The sequence below is a fragment of the Scyliorhinus canicula genome, chromosome 17, assembly GCF_902713615.1.
Source record: "Scyliorhinus canicula chromosome 17, sScyCan1.1, whole genome shotgun sequence".
Taxonomy (NCBI): domain Eukaryota; kingdom Metazoa; phylum Chordata; class Chondrichthyes; order Carcharhiniformes; family Scyliorhinidae; genus Scyliorhinus; species Scyliorhinus canicula.
The window spans coordinates 2,371,586-2,391,011 of record NC_052162.1 but is presented as its reverse complement, the minus strand read 5'-3'; the positions used below and the strand labels follow the sequence as shown (position 1 = coordinate 2,391,011).

The window sequence follows — 19,426 nt, the reverse complement described above, 5'->3', positions numbered from 1 at the left end:
AACCCTCTGAGTTCATCCTATCACAAACCTGCTATGGGGTTATTAGAATTTACAGTGCAGGAGGCCATACAGCCCATCTAGTCTGTAGCGGCCCTTGAAAAGAGTCGATGTCTCCACCCTATCCCTGTAACCCCACCTACCTTTTGAACACTAAGGGACAATTTTTTTATCATGGCCAATCTACCTAACCTGCACATCTTTGGACTGTGGGAGGAAACCGGAGCACCCGGAGGAAACCCACGCAGACATGGGGAGAACGTGCAAACTCCACACAGAGTCACCCAAGGCCGGAACTGAACCCGGTCCCTGGAGCTGTGAGGCAGCAGTGCAAACCACTGTGCCACCGCATTAACAGAAGTCGGATCACACCAAAATCGAGGGTTTAGGAAATAGGAGACTTATAACGGAGGAACCAAAATCAAAACAGCTTTCTGTTTCCAGGCGGTGGTGAGAGAAGAAATCAGCACAGTTTTTTTTTAAACCTACTCGTTGTCCATAACTTTACTTTCAAGAGGGAATTGTTCAATTCTGGTCATCACATTACCAGAAGGACGTGGTGGCTTTGGAGAGAGTACAGAAAAGGTTTCCCAGGATGTTGCCTGGGATGGAGGGTGTAAATTATAAGAGATTGAGTAAACTGGGATTGTTCCCCCTAGAGAGACGGTGGCTGAGGGGGCGACCGGATAGAAGTTTATAAAATTATTGGGGGTATAGATAGGGTGAACAGTTGGGAGGCTTTTTCCCAGGGCAGAACTGACAATTACAAGGGGGCACAAGTGTTCAAGGTGAGGAGGGAAAGGTTCAGTGTAGATGTGCGGGGAAAGTTTTTTTTTAAAACAGAGGGTGGTGGTGGCCTGGAATGCACTGCCAAATGAGATGGTTGAGGCAGATAAGTTAGCGACCTTTAAGACTTATCTGGATAGACACATGAACTGACGGGGTATAGAAGGATACAGCAGTTGGATAAGATAGGACACGTGATCCGTGCAGGCTTGGAGGGCCGAAGGGCCTTGTCCTGGCTGCATTGTTCTTTGTTCTTTAATACATGCAGGGGAAGCATTTACTGGGCTATGGGAAAGGTCAAGGGGGACAGGAACATGGATAGCTCCTTCAGAAAGCTGGCACAGACAGGATGGGCCAAATGGCCTCCTCCTGTGATTCAAACCCTACAACAATAGTAAATGGCAAGCCAAACATGGCTCTGAGAATATCTACGGGTTTCATTTCTCAGTAAAAATTACCGAGAACCACTGGGCAAAAGCTTCCTTTAAAACTATCACGAAGGCTAGAATGGCGTATCAACTTACAAGTAAAGAACAAAACTCGACACAATTGCTAATGATTGTGATAATTATATATTCCAAAGAAAAAAATTAGCATTTTCAACAGGCTTTATATTCACGAGTGAAAGGAAAAGGAACTGAATACGTTAATCTTTTATTGCCGTGCACAGGTTTACGCCTTACATCGCTTAGCAAAATCAAATAATTGGGGTTCAAGTCACTCATTCAGAATACACTTATTATCTGTGGACCCAGAATTACATGTTGCGTGTAATTGCACTCTACCTACTTGTTCGCCAAGATTTTGGTGAAAGCAGAAGCCAGCAGTGGCAAATTATACTGCCATCTTTCAATACTCAGACTGTCAAAGCTCTCTGCACTCTAAGCTTTGAAACTAGAAAGTGGGCACAGGTGTGAGCTTTCTCATAACTTCTGCAGTTATTAGTTTGGCTGCAACTTGTATTGATTACTCTGAAGCCCAAACCACCTTGTAGTAATTGAAACTACTATACAGCTGCTTTATAAACATTCTGCAGAGCCACTGAAGTTTGCCACTTGAAGCTCAATTTAACACATCTCACTTGGGGTTTCTGGTGATACTAAGTGAGCTCCAGTTAGATCAACACTGTATCCAGGCAACAAGAGTAAAATGGGTACGCTCCAAGTATTAAAACCAAGGCACGTGCCCAGACTAGACGACGGGTAAAGGCAAATTCAAAGCCGCTAACGTTACTTACTTGAAATGTTACAGAATAAGTGTACACAATATTTGTTTTCTTTTCCTTGTCATCAGCAGGAATCTCCATCGGAGGACCCTCGCAATTAAGGTGGGTCACGTCTGCATGGTTGTAACTGGAGATAAATTTGAAGTGTTATTTTAAACATTGGGAGGCTACACAGAAAAACTGTTAATTTTTCCATATATAGTCAAATAAGCACAGATGATCCTTGCAGCACTTCACTAGTCAGCCTGCCAATTTGAAAATGCCCCATTCTTTTATTATTCTTTTATTATGGGTGTCGCTGGCTGGGTCAGCATTTATTGTCCATCCCTCATTGCCCTGGGAGTATTTCACAGTCAACCATATTGCTGTGTTTCTGGAGTCACAAAACAGATTTCCTTCCTTAAAGCGTGATGAATGTAGGAGTTTCAGATACATTGTCTTATATGGAAGGGTTAAAAGCCTGGGCCAGTGCATGAACGGCTGGTGTAGTAATGTTTTTTAAAATTCTGGTTGGCAAGGCAGCTAGGCTTTTTGTGAGTGAGAGGTACAACTAAAGCATCGTAAAAGTTTGAACAAATGGATTTCTGTTTATATTAAGTGGGGTCCCTGCAGAGTAGTTAATTAGAAACATTGGGCATGATTTGCAGACTGCGCCGCATTCGACCTGGGATGCGACGAGGCCGTTTAATCTTGCGAAAGGCCTTTCGTGAGATTTAGCGACCTCGGCACGCCTCGCGATACCTAAAGAGATCGCACGAGGTATCACGATTTGCATAATGAAATGAGCAGTTTGTCTCCCTTGAATGTGGCCACGCTGGAGTTACCCTCGGGAACACCAGCTGGGCGGCGTTTAGCACTGACCGCCAAAAATGTGGACCAGGGGAAATCCCAGGCAATCAAGGAACTCTGGCTAGTCAGGCTCTGGGCAGGGTGTTACCCTAGTACCCCCGATGCCACCTGGGCACCATGGCGGTTGCACCCTGCCCTTATGAGGTTGAGTGCAGGGGGCTAGAGGACCCCCTAATTAGTCAGTTGGGGTGTTGGGGGGGGGGGGTCCAGTGGTCGGGTGCCAATTGAGCTCATTAGTGCAGGAATTGAGCTTAACAGCCTGGTCCTTGCTGAGGCCGAGAAAAGAAACAGAGTCCCCATTCATAGTGGGGTTATTCACAGGGCCGCAAGCATCGGGAAACCGGCTAAAAGTGCCACAAATGGGACTCTGTTCCGTCAAATTGTGAATGGTGGGGGATTCGGGCTGATTCTGGGCGGGGTGTTTTCAGAAGGAAATGGCGGAGGGGGTGCTGGGAAGAGAGGGCAGTGACGAGGTCTTCCCTACTAGGCGGGGCCTGGAAGGATGGTCATGACAGGTCGGAAGGGTGGGGGTAGGGAGGCACTCATGTCGGAGTGGTGATGTGGAATGTACAAGAGTTAGGGGGACCGGTGAAGAGAGCGGGTGTTTTCTCGCATCTTTAGGGCCTGAAAACAGACATGGTGATGTTACAGGACAGTGTTCTTCAAAGTCGGGGGCGGACCAACGGGTGGGTCACGGCGCTCACGATCCCGCAAATCCCCGTGCAGCAGCCGGCTTTTCATAACGCTGGCTGCAAGCGGCCGCGAGCATGTTAAAAAAAAATTCAGCCAGACGGAAAAATTCGGCCGCATTGCGCATGCGCACACGATGATCGGTGCGCATGCGCATAATCAGGCACGCATGCGCAGTGCGGCCGCTATTTTTTTTAAACAGTTGCAGCTTTTTGTTTTACTAGTTTTGTAGTGGTTTTTATTCATTTATTTTATTCATTAAAATTTTTTTTCACTTATTTTATTCATTTTATTTTTTGTACAAGTTCGGGGGGGTTTTATTCATTTTTTTCATTCATGTCATTCATTTTATTTTATTCTTTTTTTACAAGTCGGGGAGGGGGGGGGGGGGGGTTTATTTCATAAAATTTAACAGGAAAAAAATTCAGAACTTTGGACAGATGGAGAATCCATACTTTCCGACGCAGGAAGGCTTCACCTTCATCCAACAGGTTACATTGAAGGATCGTGTACGAGGGCCAAAGGGACCCAAAACCATTTCCTCCATTTTTGTCAGCAGCAAACAAGATAAGAGAAAATGGTGGGTCGCGAAGGTCGGCCGGGTTGGGTCCCGAAGATTGGCCGGTTGGCAAGAATGGGTCCCCGGAAAAAAAGTTTGAAGAACACTGTTAGAGGAGACCCATCGGAGGGTAATGAACCAGATGAGGCTGAGGAAGGGCTGGATGAGCCAGGTGTTCTACAGTGGCTTCGATAGTAGGGCGCGGAGTGGCGGCTTTACTGGGGGGTAGGCGGTTGAGATTCCAAACGGAGAAGGTGGCAGCGGATCAAGGAGACAGGTATATGATAGCGATAGGTGCATTGGAGCGGAGGTCGGTGGGGTTGGTCTGTGTGTGTGGTGTGTGGTGTGTGGTGTGTGGTGTGTGTGGTGTGTGGGGTGTGTGTGGGGTGTGTGTGGGGTGTGTGTGGGGTGTGTGTGCGCATGTCGTGTGTGTGCGCATGTCGTGTGTGTGCGCATGTCGTGTGTGTGCGCATGTCGTGTGTGTGCGCATGTCGTGTGTGTGCGCATGTCGTGTGTGTGCGCATGTCGTGTGTGTGCGCATGTCGTGTGTGTGCGCATGTCGTGTGTGTGCGCATGTCGTGTGTGTGCGCATGTCGTGTGTGTGCGCATGTCGTGTGTGTGCGCGCATGTGGTGTGTGCGCGCATGTGGGGGGTGTGGATGCGGATGTGTGGATGCGGATGTGTGGGGCGGATGTGTGGGGCGGATGTGTGGGGCGGATGTGTGGGGCGGATGTGTGGGGCGGATGTGTGGGGCGGATGTGTGGGGCGGATGTGTGGGCGGATGTGTGGGGCGGATGTGTGGGGCGGATGTGTGGGGCGGATGTGTGGGGCGGATGTGTGGGGCGGATGTTGTGGGCGGATGTGTGGGTGTGGGCGGATGTGTGGGGCGGATGTGTGGGGCGGATGTGTGGGGCGGATGTGTGGGGCGGATGTGTGGGGCGGATGTGTGGGGCGGATGTGTGGGGCGGATGTGTGGGGCGGATGTGTGGGGCGGATGTGTGGGGCGGATGTGTGGGGCGGATGTGTGGGGCGGATGTGTGGGGCGGATGTGTGGGGCGGATGTGTGGGGCGGATGTGTGGGGCGGATGTGTGGGGCGGATGTGTGGGGCGGATGTGTGGGGCGGATGTGTGGGGCGGATGGATGTGTGGGGCGGATGGATGTGTGGGGCGGATGGATGTGTGGGGCGGATGTGTGGGGCGGATGTGTGGGGCGGATGTGTGGGGCGGATGTGTGGGGTGGATGGATGTGTGGGGTGGATGGGTGGGGTGGATGGGTGGGGTGGATGTGTGGGGTGGATGTGTGGGGTGGATGGTTGTGTGGGGTGGATGGATGTGTGGGGTGGATGGATGTGTGGGTGGATGGATGTGTGGGTGGATGGATGTGTGGGTGGATGGATGTGTGGGTGGATGGATGTGTGGGTGGATGGATGTGTGGGTGGATGGATGTGTGGGTGGATGGATGTGTGGGTGGATGGATGTGTGGGTGGATGGATGTGTGGGTGGATGGATGTGTGGGTGGATGGATGTGTGGGTGGATGGATGTGTGGGTGGATGGATGTGTGGGTGGATGGATGTGTGGGTGGATGGATGTGTGGGTGATGGATGTGTGGGTGGATGGATGTGTGGGTGGATGGATTGTGTGGGTGGATGGATGTGTGGGTGGATGGAGTGTGGGTGGATGGATGTGTGGGTGGATGGATGTGTGGGTGGATGGCTGTGTGGGTGGATGGATGTGGGGTGGATGGATGTGTGGGTGGAGGATGTGTGGGTGGATGGATGTGTGGGTGGATGGATGTTGTGGGTGGATGGATGTGTGGGTGGATGGATGTGTGGGTGGATGGATGTGTGGGTGGATGGATGTGTGGGTGGATGGATGTGTGGGTGGATGGATGTGTGGGTGGATGGATGTGTGGGTGGATGGATGTGTGGGTGGATGGATGTGTGGGTGGATGGATGTGTGGTGGATGGATGTGTGGGTGGATGGATGTGTGGGTGGATGGATGTGTGGGTGGATGGATGTGTGGGTGGATGGATGTGTGGGTGGATGGATGTGTGGGTGGATGGATGTGTGGGTGGATGGATGTGTGGGTGGATGGATGGATGTGTGGGTGGATGGATGTGTGGGTGGATGGATGTGTGGGTGGATGGATGGATGTGTGGGTGGATGGATGGATGTGTGGGTGGATGGATGTGTGGGTGGATGGATGTGTGGGTGGATGTGTGGGTGGGTGTGTTTGTGGGGGGGGGGGGTGTGTGTGGGGGGAGGGGGGGGGTGTGTGGTGTGCGTAAGTAAGAACCCGAGATTTCCGAAACTGGCACTGCAAAGATGGAAACTCAAAGGTGGCTTCCACTGGGTAGTGGGTGCACAAACCCCAGTGGGTACGGAGGAGGAGGCCTCCTGTAAGGGAACGACACTCCGGGTTCTGGCTACAGCAGCATCCCCCTCACCAAAATGCACAACAAGTCCAGTGCTTGCAGCCACACTGAGAATGTGGGCCCAACAGAGACAGCAATTCGGGCTAACTAGGATGCTCTCCATGGCTCCCATCTGCACCAATCACAGATTCCAACCAGCCATGCTGGACATTACCTTCAAGAAATGGAGACGGGGCAGGGGCACAATGACGGTCAGGAACTTTTGCGTAGGGCACAGACTGGTGACACTGGATGAACTGATGGGAGGAATGGGAACTGCCGACTGGATAGGAAATGAGACACCTGCAAATAAAGCACTTCCTCCACAAAGAGACAGTAGGTTACCCGGGGCCCCAGAAACCACACTAGTATGAAATGAAATGAAAAGAAAATCGCTTATTGTCACAAGTAGGTTTTCAAATGAAGTTACTGTGAAAAGCCCCTAGTCGCCACATTCCGGCGCCTGTTCGGGGAGGCTGGTACGGGAATCGAACCATGCTGCCGCTAGTCGCCACATTCTGACGTCTGTTCAGGGAGGCTGATACGGGAATCGAACCATGCTGCTGGCCTGCTTTAAAAGCCAGCGATTTAGTCCAGTGTGCTAAACCAGCCCCGGAAAAAAAAAGGGGAGGGGAGAAAGAGGGGAGAGATCTGATAAGCACAGGCAGCAAAGAAGGGGGAACTATGTGGGAAACGTATGGACAGCCACTGGGCAGAGCCCGCACGCCACTGGGCAGAGCCCGCACGCCACTGGGCAGAGCCCGCACGCCACTGGGCAGAGCTCGCACGCCACTGGGCAGAGCTCGCACGCCACTGGGCAGAGCCCGCACGCCACTGGGCAGAGCCCGCACGCCACTGGGCAGAGCCCGCACGCCACTGGGCAGAGCCCGCACGCCACTGGGCAGAGCCCGAACGCCACTGGGCAGAGCCCGCACGCCACTGGGCAGAGCCCGCACGCCACTGGGCAGAGCCCGCACGCCACTGGGCAGAGCCCGCACGCCACTGGGCAGAGCCCGAACGCCACTGGGCAGAGCCCGAACGCCACTGGGCAGAGCCCGAACGCCACTGGACAGAGCTCGAACGCCACTGGACAGAGCTCGAACTCCACTGGACAGAGCTCGAACGCCACTGGACAGAGCTCGAACGCCACTGGACAGAGCTCGAACGCCACTGGACAGAGCTCGAACGCCACTGGACAGAGCTCGAACGCCACTGGACAGAGCTCGAACGCCACTGGACAGAGCTCGAACGCCACTGGACAGAGCCCGAACGCCACTGGACAGAGCCCGAACGCCACTGGGCAGAGCCCGAACACCACTGGGCAGAGCCCGAACACCACTGGGCAGAGCTCGAACCACTACTAGACAAGACCAGATGGAAATGGGAGGACGTACTGGGGACAGAAGTGGGGTGGGGGACAATGGAGCGAAGCACTGAGCAGGGCCAACTCCATCTCCTCAGACTAGCCTCATGCAGCTCAAGGTGGTGCACAGCTACGTGACCAGAACCCAAATGAGCAGGTTCCTCATGGAGGTGGACCTTGACAAGACTCTTAAGGGGCAATTTAGTGTGTCCAATACACCTATCCTGCACATCTTTGGGTTGTGGGGACGAAACGCACACAAACATGGGGAGAATGTGCAAACTCCACATGGACAGTGACCCAGAGCCGGGATCGAACCTGTGACCTCGGCGCCATGAGGCAGCAGTGCTAACCACTGCGCCACCGTGCTACCCTAAGCAGCCTAATTTTAACGGAACGCATGCTCGGTACCCAAATGATCCGCTGCCGTTCAAAGTGCAGTAAAACATCCTCGCCATCCAGCCTGTCAGACTCGCGGCAGCGTGCTGGTTGACATGCAGCACTCACTACACTCACAATAAAATCACCGGCAATCTGAAAACGATTTTCTTCAAAACCTTCATCCGCAGCAGTGAAAAGTCACCAGAAGAGAGAAAGAGCTTCCCCTTCCCCAGCCCACCTTCCTTTCTCCAGCCCAGGCAGTAGGTCACCTCATCATCCTTTCTTTACTCCCGGCCACAGAAAAAGGAGGAAACAGCAGCAGCAGCCTCAAGCCGTTTGCAGCCACAACCAGCAGCAAACACAACTTGTAGCATCACTGGAGAATATTGTGTATATTAACCGGTCAACAGTAACAAAGATTTGAAAATCAACTACATAACACTTCCCAGATTGGCAGGAACCACGGTATGATCACTGCCTCTTACACACTTGTGCTTTCTGAAGTGCCAAGTGCAAACCTTTTATACACAGAAGGCAATTAACAGCATAATCCAACCTTGGCCAGCAGGAAATCTTTAACTATAAAAATCTATTAATAAACAAAAAATGTTCAACTCTGGAATTATCACAAAATATCAAGCACTAACTCAATCATTTTCAGTTTGGAGGAAAAATTCCTTCCAGTTTCCTAATACTCTTCCCTCCTTTTCCCCAAACACAAATCATCCTACCTTTTGGGGACTAATTTTGCAGCAACCAGTCTTGCACCTTCCCAATCCTTGTTCTTTCCACTGTGGTACGTAATCACGATATCCACATGGTTGAAGACATAGTACATGTTCTTCTTGTTGAATTCAGACTGCAACGTAACAAAAATGAAGGCAAGGAAGTTAACAAAATTTAGAGCGACATGTGGCAAAGTGCATCGAATTAGGATACACAGTCCAGAAATTTGGCACTGTCTTAATCAGACATGTTCTTGGTTGCTTTGTGTATGCTCAGTCTAAACACATAACATATCTCAACGCCAATGTGTCACTATTACATTGCGAACGATCTTGGGTACATCTGTTTAAAACACATTGAGACAATCACTGGTGATTCGACAAAAATTCTGAGCAATAAGACGCACAATTTGCAGCTACTAAACGAAAAGGAGAGCCGTCACCTTGTCATACTAGAACTCGATCTATTGCAGGTAAAAGGCTTTTTCCATAGAGGGACCTGGGTGTCCTAGTGCATAAATCGTAAAACATTAGTATGTAGGCACAGCAAGTAACTAGGAAAGCTAATTGAATGTCATCATTAATGCAAGGGGAATGGAACACAAAAATAGGGAGGTTATGCTTCAGTTATAAAGGGCATTGCTGAGACCACTTAGTGCTGTGTAAAGTATCGGTCTCCTTATTTAAGGAAGGACTCAGGAATGCATTGGAAATAACCTGGAGACCTGTATCCGCGACTAACATCTGGAGTGGGCAGTTGGACAGGCGAGACCTGTATCCGCGACTAACATCTGGAGTGGGTAGTTGGACAGGCTAGACTTGTATCCGCTGGAGCTTAGAAGAGTAAGAGGTAATTTGATTGAGACATACAAGATCCTGAAAGATCTTGACAATATATCGAATGGATGTTTTCTCTTGTAGGAGAATCTAGAACTAGGGGTCACAATAAGGGATCGTCCTTTTAAGTCAGAGGTGGCAAGGTGGTAAGTCTTTTGCACTCTTCCTCAAAAGATGGTGGAATCAGTCTTTAAAGATTATTTTAAAGACAGAGTTAGACAATTTCATGAAATCAGGGGTAGGGAGGTATATGGAGTTGAGGCTGTATTCAGATCAGCATGGTGAAGTAGTCTCGAGGGGCCGAGTAGCCTATTCCTGCTCCTAATTCATATGTACGTAAATGATCAATTCATGGAATAAAGAGTAACTCCAAATTTCTAACTGAAGTCAAAGATACCAAGGGTCCTTGGGAAATAAGAAACTGAATGGAGTAAAGGCACAAAAGGATATAGGGAACAGTTACACCTGGCAGAAGGTTAAAGATCTGGTCAATGAACTGGAAGAGACCTGTGGCGTTGTAGCAATAGGAAAGACGGTGGAGGGGGAAAGGTTGTCGCATGCTGGAAAACCCCAAATGGAACAACTGATGGCGTTCACCAGAAAGGAGTACCAGCAGCAACCAAAGGAGATGCAGGAAGACCAATCAAAGGCCAACAAACGAGTGGTAGCACTCTTGAAAGGCTCGATGGAGAGAGTCGAGATGTGCTTGGAGGCACAGGAAGCGCAGATCCTGGAGATGGAGAGGGTGATGTCCGCGCACAGTGATCGGGTGGCGGAGTTGGAGATGGGGCTCCTGGGGGACCATTACAAGTTGCTAAAGGCAAAGGTGGAGGAGCAGAACACGTCCAGAAGGCAGCTGGCCTGCTTGAATGTGTGGAAGGCAGGAGTGACGTCTCAAGGATGCTGGCGGGACTGATGGTGGAGGGACTGGACATGAACCCAGAGGCGGATAGAGCTCACAGGTCCCCATGGCAGAAGCCAAGAGCAGTGTTGATTGTGAGGCTCCACAAGTTTTGTGAGAAGGAGAAAATCCTGCGGTGGGCCAGGGAGAAGCAGAAATGCGAATGGAAGGGGAACAGAGTCCAAATCTATCAGGACATTGGAGAGGAGTTGGCGAAGAGGCGTGCTGAGTTCAACAGGGCCAAAGCGGCTCTTTATCGAAGGCCAATGTAATAATAATAATGATTGTCACAAGTAGTCCCTAGTCGCCACATTCCGGTACCTGTTCGGTGAGGCTGGAACGGGAATTGAACCCGCGCTGCTGGTCTTGTTCTGCATTACAAGCCAGCTGTTTAGCCCACTGTGCTAAACCAGCTCCTTTGGAGTAGCTTAGGGTATTGTACCCGGCGAAACTGAGAGTGACTTTTGAATCCAAGAATACTATTTCGAAACCCCAGAGGAGGCCTATGACTTTATTAGAGATCATAGACTTGGGGAGAACTGAACGTTGATGGGAAACTCAGGAGTTGGAATAACGGAGTTCGGAAGATGTGGGTAGTGTGGAAGACGGAGGGGTTTATTTTCTCGGGTGGGCCGATTTTATTGTAGCGGTTGTTTAAGAGCAATAAGTTTGTAAGGGGGCACCTGCACAGCCCCTCCCCATGTAGTATTTTTTTTTGGAGATGACCTGTAGCATTGGATAGGTCTTTGTTTGAGTGGGGGAGGTCCACAGGGAGCCAGTTGCACAGACCAATGAGGAGAAAGTGGGGGGAGGGGCAGATAGAAGGAGCCTTCGGGTAGGAGCTCCCACACTGGCAGGTAATGCTGGTGAACAGAAATGAGGTGGGGGAGATGGCCAAGGGCACAGGATGGGGGGAATGCGACGTGGCAGTATTGGAGGAGGGGGCCATCTTGGATGGGCTCAGTTTAGGGTGAAATTAGAAGGGACAGAATCGATAGAGGAGGATGGCGGCGGACAGTAGAGGGAATGGAGGCACAAGCCTCCGGTAAGGTTCGTAACATGGAATGTTGGGGGGCTGAACGGGCCGGCAAAGATGACTCGGGTCTTTATGCACTTGAGGAGCTTGAAGGTGAGGGTGGGCTTCCTGCAGGAGATGCACGTCCAAGTGAAAGATCAGGTTATGTTAAGAAAGGGATGGGGTGGGTCAAGTATTTCGCTCAGGATTTTGATTTAAAGTCACCGGGGGGGGGGGAATCCTGTTCAGCAAAAAGACGGGGTTTGTATGTGCCAAGAAAGTGCGGGAAACAGGGGGTTGATACGCAATAGTGAGTGGGGTGTTGGAGGGGATGCCGGTGGTGCTAGTGAATGTTTATGCACTGAATTGGGATGACGTGGGGTTTGAGGGGGGGTTGCTGGGTGCGTTCCAGACCTGGAGACGCACTTCAATTGTGTGCTCAAACCGAGGTTGGACAGGTCGAGCGCAAGTCAATGGAAGGTTGAGGATGACAAAGGAACAGGGAGGGTTGATGGAAAGGATGGGTATGGTGAACTCGTTGAAGTTAAAGAACCCTGGGGAGAGAAAGTACTCCTTCTTCTCACACGTGTATAATGTATACTCCAGAATCTTTGGGCGGCATTGAAGGTGGTGGTTGAGGGGGAGATTATCTCACTCAAGGGCAAGAGGAGTATGGACGGTTATTGGATGAGATAGTCGAGGTTGACAGGGAATATTTGAAGGTTCTCACCAAGGAGGGACTAGCGAAGAGAAAGTAGTTATAGTGAAGTTCAACAGGCTGATGAAGGGAAAAGGCTGTTGGGCAGCTACAGAGTGCGAGAGGGGTGCAGTATGAATATGGAGAGAATGCGAGCCGCATGATCACCTATCAGCTACGGAGGCAGGCCTCATCCAGAGAAATCGCAAGAGTACGGACAGGGAAATGGGGGTTAGTGTCCGAGCCGAGGAAGATTAACGAGGCGCTCATGGAGTATTATGAGAAATTGAATCGGGCCGATCCGGGAGGCGAGGAAGGGGACATGGGGCAGTTTTTGGACGAGCTGGAATTCCCACAGCTGGATGAGAAAAGGAGGCAGGAGCCATTGGGGTTGAGAGAAGTGATGGAAAGCATAAAAGAGATGAAGTCAGGGAAGACCCCAGGGCGGATGGTTACCAGGCGCAGTTCGATAAAGAGTTTGCGACAGAATTGGCACCACACTTATTGGGGCCTTTTAGCGAGGCCCTGGAGAAGGGGGAGCTCCCGGAGACACCGACACAGGTGACGATCATGCTAATTCCGAAGAAGAGGAAGGACCCACTAGAGTGTGGGACATTCCGGCCTATATTACTGTTGAATACCGATGTGAAAGTGCTGGCTAAGTTAGTGGCGGGGAGGATGGAAGGATGCGTTCCTGGGGGGCTTGTAGAGGATCAAACGGGCTCTGTGAAGGGTAGGCATCTTGCCAGTAATATTGGGCAGTTACTAAATTTGATCATGACCCCGTCGAGGGGGCAAGTACCGTAGGCCGTGGTATCTGTGGATGCGGAGAAGGCTTTCAACTTGTGGAATGACGGTACGTGTTCAAGGTTCTGGGAAGGTTCGGGTTTGGTCAGAAGTTTGTGGGTGTGTCTGGTGTACGTGACCCCGGTGACAAGAGTACGGACAAACGAGATGAGTTCACGGAATTTCGGGTTGCATCGGGCAACAATGCAGGGGTGTTCGCGCTGGCGATAGAGCCCTTGCCAATGGCCCTCAGGGGATCAGCAGAGGGGAGTGGGGAACACCGGGTGTCACTGTTTGAAGACAATATGCTGCTGTTCCTGTCAGACCCGCTGGAGAGTATGGGGAGAATTATGGGCTTATTAGAGAGGTTGGGGCCTTCTCGAGCTATAATAATAATAATCTTTATTGTCACAAGTAGGCTTACATTAACATTGCAATGAAGTTACTGTGAAAATCCCCTAGTCACCACACTCCGGCGCCTGTTCGGGTACATAGGGGGAGAATTCAGAATATCCAAATGACCTAACAGCTCGTCTTTCGGGACTTGTGGGGAGGATACCGGAGCACCCGGAGGAAACCCACGCAGACACGGGGAGAACGTGCAGACTCCACACAGACAGTGACCCAAGCCTGGAATCGAACTTGGGACCCTGGAGCTGTGAAGCAACAGTGCTAACCACTGTGCTACCGTACAAGGTCAAGCGAGGTGTTTCCGGTGAATGAGGTGGGCCGGGGAACCAATTTGGGGATGCTGCCATTTAGGGTAAACAGGAATAGGTTTGGGTATCTGGGGGTCCGGGTGATGGGGAGTGGGCGACGATGTACAAATGGAACTTAACAAAGGTAGTGGAGGTGGTAACGGAGGATTTTCGGAGATGGGTTACATTATACCTGACCCTGGCAGGGAGGTCCAGGTGGTAAAAATGAACATCCTGCCACGGTTCTGCTTTGTATTCCAGACCCTCCCCATCTTCATTCAGAAGGCCTTTTTCCAGAAACACGACGCAGCAATTTTACAGTTTATATAGGGGTGGATGGGGGATGGCACAGAGGGCGAAGTGGGTCCTTCTACAGAGGCAGAGAAGAGGATTGGTGTTATCGAATCTGCTGCACTATTATTGGGCAGCGAATGTGGAAAAAGGGAGGCGGTGGTGGGAAGGAGGGGGGTTAGGATGGAGGGGTTCTGTAGGAGGTCAAGCCCGAGGGCCATGGTGATGGCAGCGCGATCGCTGGCAACAAGGAGGTACACTGAGATCCCGGTCACAGTCCATGATTAGGGTGTGGAACCAGCTGAGGAGACACCCGAGGATGGAGGGGATATTGGTGCAAACACCGTTCTGAGAACCACGGGTTCAAGCCGGGGGATTGAGATGGCATGTAGAGATGGGAGAGGTGAGGCTAGTGAGGGCGAGAGATCTATACCTGGAGGTGATGTTTGCAACTCTGCAAGAGCTGCGTGAGAGGGCAAAGCTCCCGAAGTGAAGCAAATCGAGGTATATGTAAGTGAGGGACATTGCACGGAATGTATAGGGAGGGTTTCCCAAGCTGCCGAAAAAAACCCCATTGGAATTGTTGCAGCTCCCAGACTTGGAAGGATCATAGAATTTACAGTGCAGAAGGCGTGGACATATACACATTGATGAGGCAGCACAGGCAGTGAGGATCAAGGAGAAATGGGAGGAGGAATTAGGGGTGGAGGAAATAGGATGGGGAGTGTGGAGTGAGGCAATACGCAGGGCAAATTCGACCTCAGCGTGTGCGAACGAGTTTGATACAGTTTAAGGTCATACACAGGGTGTACGTGATTCGGGCGAGGATGCGTGGGTTCCTCCAGGGGGTGGCCGATGAGTTCGAGAAGTGTGGGTGAGGACCAGCAAACCACGCACGGAGATGTGAGAAGTTGGAGGTGTACTTAGAGGGGTGCTTGGGATGTTATCAATGATTGTGAGGGTGGCTAGATGCTATGGTGGCGATTTTTGGGGTATTGGAAGTGCTGGAGCTGATGGAGGGAAGGATGGCCAATGTGGTGGCCTCCGCCTCTCTAGGTTTTTTTAAATTTTAGAGTACCCAATTCATTTTTTTCAATTAAAGTGCAATTTAGTGTGGCCAATCCACCTAGCTTGCACATTTTTGGGTTGTGGAGGCGAAACCCACGCAAACACGGGGAGAATGTGCAAACTCCACACGGACAGTGATCCAGAGCCGTGATCGAACCTGGGACCTCGGCGCCATGAGGTCGCAGTGCTAACCCACTGCGCCACCGTGCTGCCCGCTCCACCTCTCTAGTTGCCCAGCAAAGGATTTTGCTGGAATGATGGTTGTCAACGTCGCCCGGGGGTGGCCTGGCTGGAGGACCTGTATGACTTCCTCCGGCTGGAGAAGATTAAGTTAGCGGGGTGGCTTTGAGACACGGTGGGATTATTCATGGCCATGTTTGAGGAATTGTTTGTCGTTTGGAGGGGGGGGGTGGGGGGAGAGAAACCTGCGCAAACTGTCTGTGGAGAATGTTCTCCGATTTATGTTTTTGTACTTTTGCATATGTTTGGAATAAAATACTTTTTAAAAAGACTGAACACCTTGAAGCTCCTTTTGCCAGAAAAGAGCAAGAGGTGGTCTTTAAAATTCTTTATTTTAAAACAAACAATTTTATTGAGGTAGTTTTTGGCTTTGTAAACAGTTACAGACATCAACAGAAAGAAAGCAAAAAAGGCAAAAATGTGCAAACATCCACTTACTTTCAATACTTCAATTGTAACATACTGCACAAGCCTGCTCCTCTCCCACCGGTACTACCCGTCATTTTGTCCCTCCTACTCTACTCTTTCTCCTTCCTCCTCCCCCCCCCCGGTTGCCACCTCCGGGTGAACCCCTGTACAGATCCCCTCAAGGCGAACTTAATTTTTTCCATACCCAGGAAACTCGACATGTCCGCAAGCCACAACTCAGTCTTCAGGGGCTTTGAGTCCACCACGCCAATAGTATTCGTCGCCGGGCTATCAGGGAAGCAAAGGCCAAAACATCGGCCTCTTTCCCCCCCTGGACTCCCGGGTCTTCCGAAACCCAAAAATTGCCACCCCTGGACCCATCCCCACCCTTGTTTTTAGCACCCGGGACATGACGCCCGCAAATCCCTCCCAGTACCCCTAAGCTTAGGGCATGCCCAAAACATGTGAACGTGGTTCGCCGGTCCTCCCGCGCACCTAGCGCATTTGTCCTCTATCCCAAAGAATTTGCTCATCCGAGCCACCTCCATATGGGCCCGGTGAACGACCTTAAATTGAATCAGCCCGAGCCTGGCACATGTCGCGGTCGAATTTACCCTACTCAGGGCCTCTGTCCACAGCCCGTCCTCCATTTCCCCACCTAGCTCCTCCTCCCATTTAAGTTTCAGTTCCTCCATCTGGGACCCTTCCTCCCTCATGAGCACCTTATAAATATCAGAGACTCTACCCTCCCCTTCTTCCCCCTAGAGACTATTCTGTCTTGGATCCCCATTGGCGGGAGGCGTGGGAAAGATGGGACCAGTCTATGAACAAAGTCCCGCAACTGTAGGTACCTAAAATCATTTCCCCTTACCAGCCCAAATTTCTCCTCCAAGCTCCTCAAACTCGCAAAGCTCCCTTCCAGGAACATATCGCCCACCCTTCCCACCCCCGCCCGCCGCCATACTCGAAACCCCCCGTCCATACTCCCGGGGGCAAACCGATGGTTATCGCAGATTGGCGCCCAAACCGACGCCCCCGTCTCCCCTACATGCCTCCTCCACTGGCCCTATATCCGCAGGGTCGCCACCACTACCGGGCTGGTGGAGTACTTGGCCGGCGGCAGCGGTAGAGGAGCCATGACCAGGGCTGCCAAGCTGGAGCCCCTGCACGAAGCCGCCTCCACCCGCTCCTGGTCTTTAAAATTCTAACTGAGTTTTATAGGGAAGATAATTCTACTTGCAGGGGAGTTGAAATCTGGGAGTCATAATTATAGGATCATTATTATGAATCTAATGGCATGTGTAGAGCAACCAACGAACCAACAAATTTTTTTTGTGCTGTAAATTCTATGTAATTCTGCGCAAGGAACTACATTTTAATCTGATCAACAGTGAACAACTTTAAAACATGCACATGCAACATTCTAATACAAATAGTTACATAGAGAAAGGCAACTTACATTGATGACACAGGCATCTTTTGGGCGGCCATCCTGAGTAACAAAGCATCCAATTGGAAATCCAGGATTGCAAAACTTTTGGCCATCTTCCACATCATAGCACCACGTGACAGGCATGTTATCAATGATCCTACAAAATGGACCACACCAAGGGTAACGCAACTTTTCAAAATACACAAGATTGAAGGGTACATTAGTTTGAACACTATTTTTAAAATGCAATCTGCAAAACTGAAGATCTTCATGTTCACATGTTACCAGACAGCCAGCCAAAATGCATTCTAATCAGTGCCACCAGCGACCAGGTCCGGGAGCAGTTTGTGACACATCAGTACTATACATCGGTCATGAATTATTCAAGTAGTGCTGCACTGGAATGGCAATGGGGACACACTGTAAAAAACAAAATTGGAAAATAAAGGACCTCTAGAAACTCACCTCCAGCGTCACCACGGGTTTGAAATGGCCATGGAAAGGACCTACCCTGAACCATTTCCAAAATCAAGAGATGAGATGATTGAATCTAATTATCTCTCCATATGAACAGGGAAGCAATTCCTGAGGAACTGCTGAACAAAAATACAAAGGTCCATCTAGTGTATGCACTACCATCTTGCTGATTGACAAACTATTTTTTCTCAACAGCCCAACTAAGTATCTTAACAATGAGGTGTCTTGAATGCTCAAAGATTAAAGAATATTTGCCCCTCTTGAGATATTTTTCCTCAGAACTCGTATCAAAAACTTAGAAAAGTTACCACATGGCAGGCACACAACAAAAGATCATGGCATGCAGAGTTAAAGCTGACCATTTCAACTAAATAAAATTTAAAAATCTTTAGATATCTTTCAAATTCTCCTCCATAGTGCACACAGTCGAAGCGGACACTACGGGGACAGCACGGTAGCATTGTGGATAGCACAATGGCTTCACAGCTCCAGGGTCCCAGGTTCGATTCCGGCTTGGGTCACTGTCTGTGCGGAGTCCGCACATCCTCCCCGTGTCTGCGTGGGTTTCCTCCGGGTGCTCTGGTTTCCTCCCACAGTCCAAAGATGTGCAGGTTAGGTGGATTGGCCATGATAAATTGCCCTTAGTGTCCAAAATTGCCCTTAGTGTCGGGTGGGGTTACTGGGTTATGGGGATAGGGTGGGGGTGTTGACTTTGGGTAGGGTGCTCTTTCCAGGAGCCGGTGCAGACTCGATGGGCCGAATGGCCTCCTTCTGCACTGTATATTCTATGATAATTCTATGATATCTACCAGTGTAATACTGAGGGGGGCTGGTTTAGCTGACTCAGCTAAATCGCTGGCTTTTAAAGCAGACCAGCAGCACGGTTCGATTCCCGTACCAGCCTCCCCGGACAGGCGCCGGAATGTGGCGACTAGGGGCGTTTCACAGTAACTTCATTGAAGTCTACTCGTGACAATAAGCGATTTTCATTTCATTTCATTTCATGACTGGAGGTGCTGAGACCTGAAACTACACTGTCTGCCCTCTCAGGCAAGTGTAAAGGATCCCATGGTATAATTACAAAGCCAAGCAATGGATTTTTCTACCTGGTCTCTTGATCAATACGTATTCCTCAATTAACACTTAAAACAGGGTATCAATTACTTGACTGCTGTGCTCAACTTGCCTGGTACACTATTTCATTATAATAAAGGTAAAGTCACCATAGTCCCAGGTGACCGTAGGCTGCTTTCCTCTTTGAGGTGGGAGCTGACTGGTGGTGATTTAACCTGAGGAGAGGGGCAAGGTTGCGACGGTGGGCCTTCATGAATAACCTCAGCCAGTATAGGATTTGAACCTGTGCTGTTGGTCTCGTACCTGTAACCCCATCTAATCTTTGAGCAATATTAGCCAATCCACCTAACTTGCACACCTTTGGACTGTGGGAGGAAACCAGAGCACCCTGAGGAAACCCATTCCACGAGGTCGCTCACCCACACCCCCAAGTCCCTCCACCCAAGCAAAATCTGTCTGCAGGCTACCAGTAAGGCAAAGGCCAAGACTTCGGCCTCTCTCGCTAACCGGAC

General features: G+C 50.5%; 1 protein-coding gene across 2 annotated transcripts in view; it reads right to left on the bottom strand.

The window, feature by feature from the left end:
* Positions 1–19,426, bottom strand: part of LOC119951679 (transmembrane 9 superfamily member 2-like) — a 158,630-nt gene that overhangs the window by 94,206 nt on the left and 44,998 nt on the right. For both annotated transcript variants that reach the window (XM_038774902.1, XM_038774903.1), the window contains exons 5-7: positions 17,391–17,520; positions 8,997–9,124; positions 2,021–2,135 (exon numbers count right to left, since the gene is read on the bottom strand). In XM_038774902.1, coding sequence (XP_038630830.1) covers positions 2,021–2,135; positions 8,997–9,124; positions 17,391–17,520 — 373 coding nt within the window. The remainder of the gene's footprint in view (positions 1–2,020; positions 2,136–8,996; positions 9,125–17,390; positions 17,521–19,426) is intronic.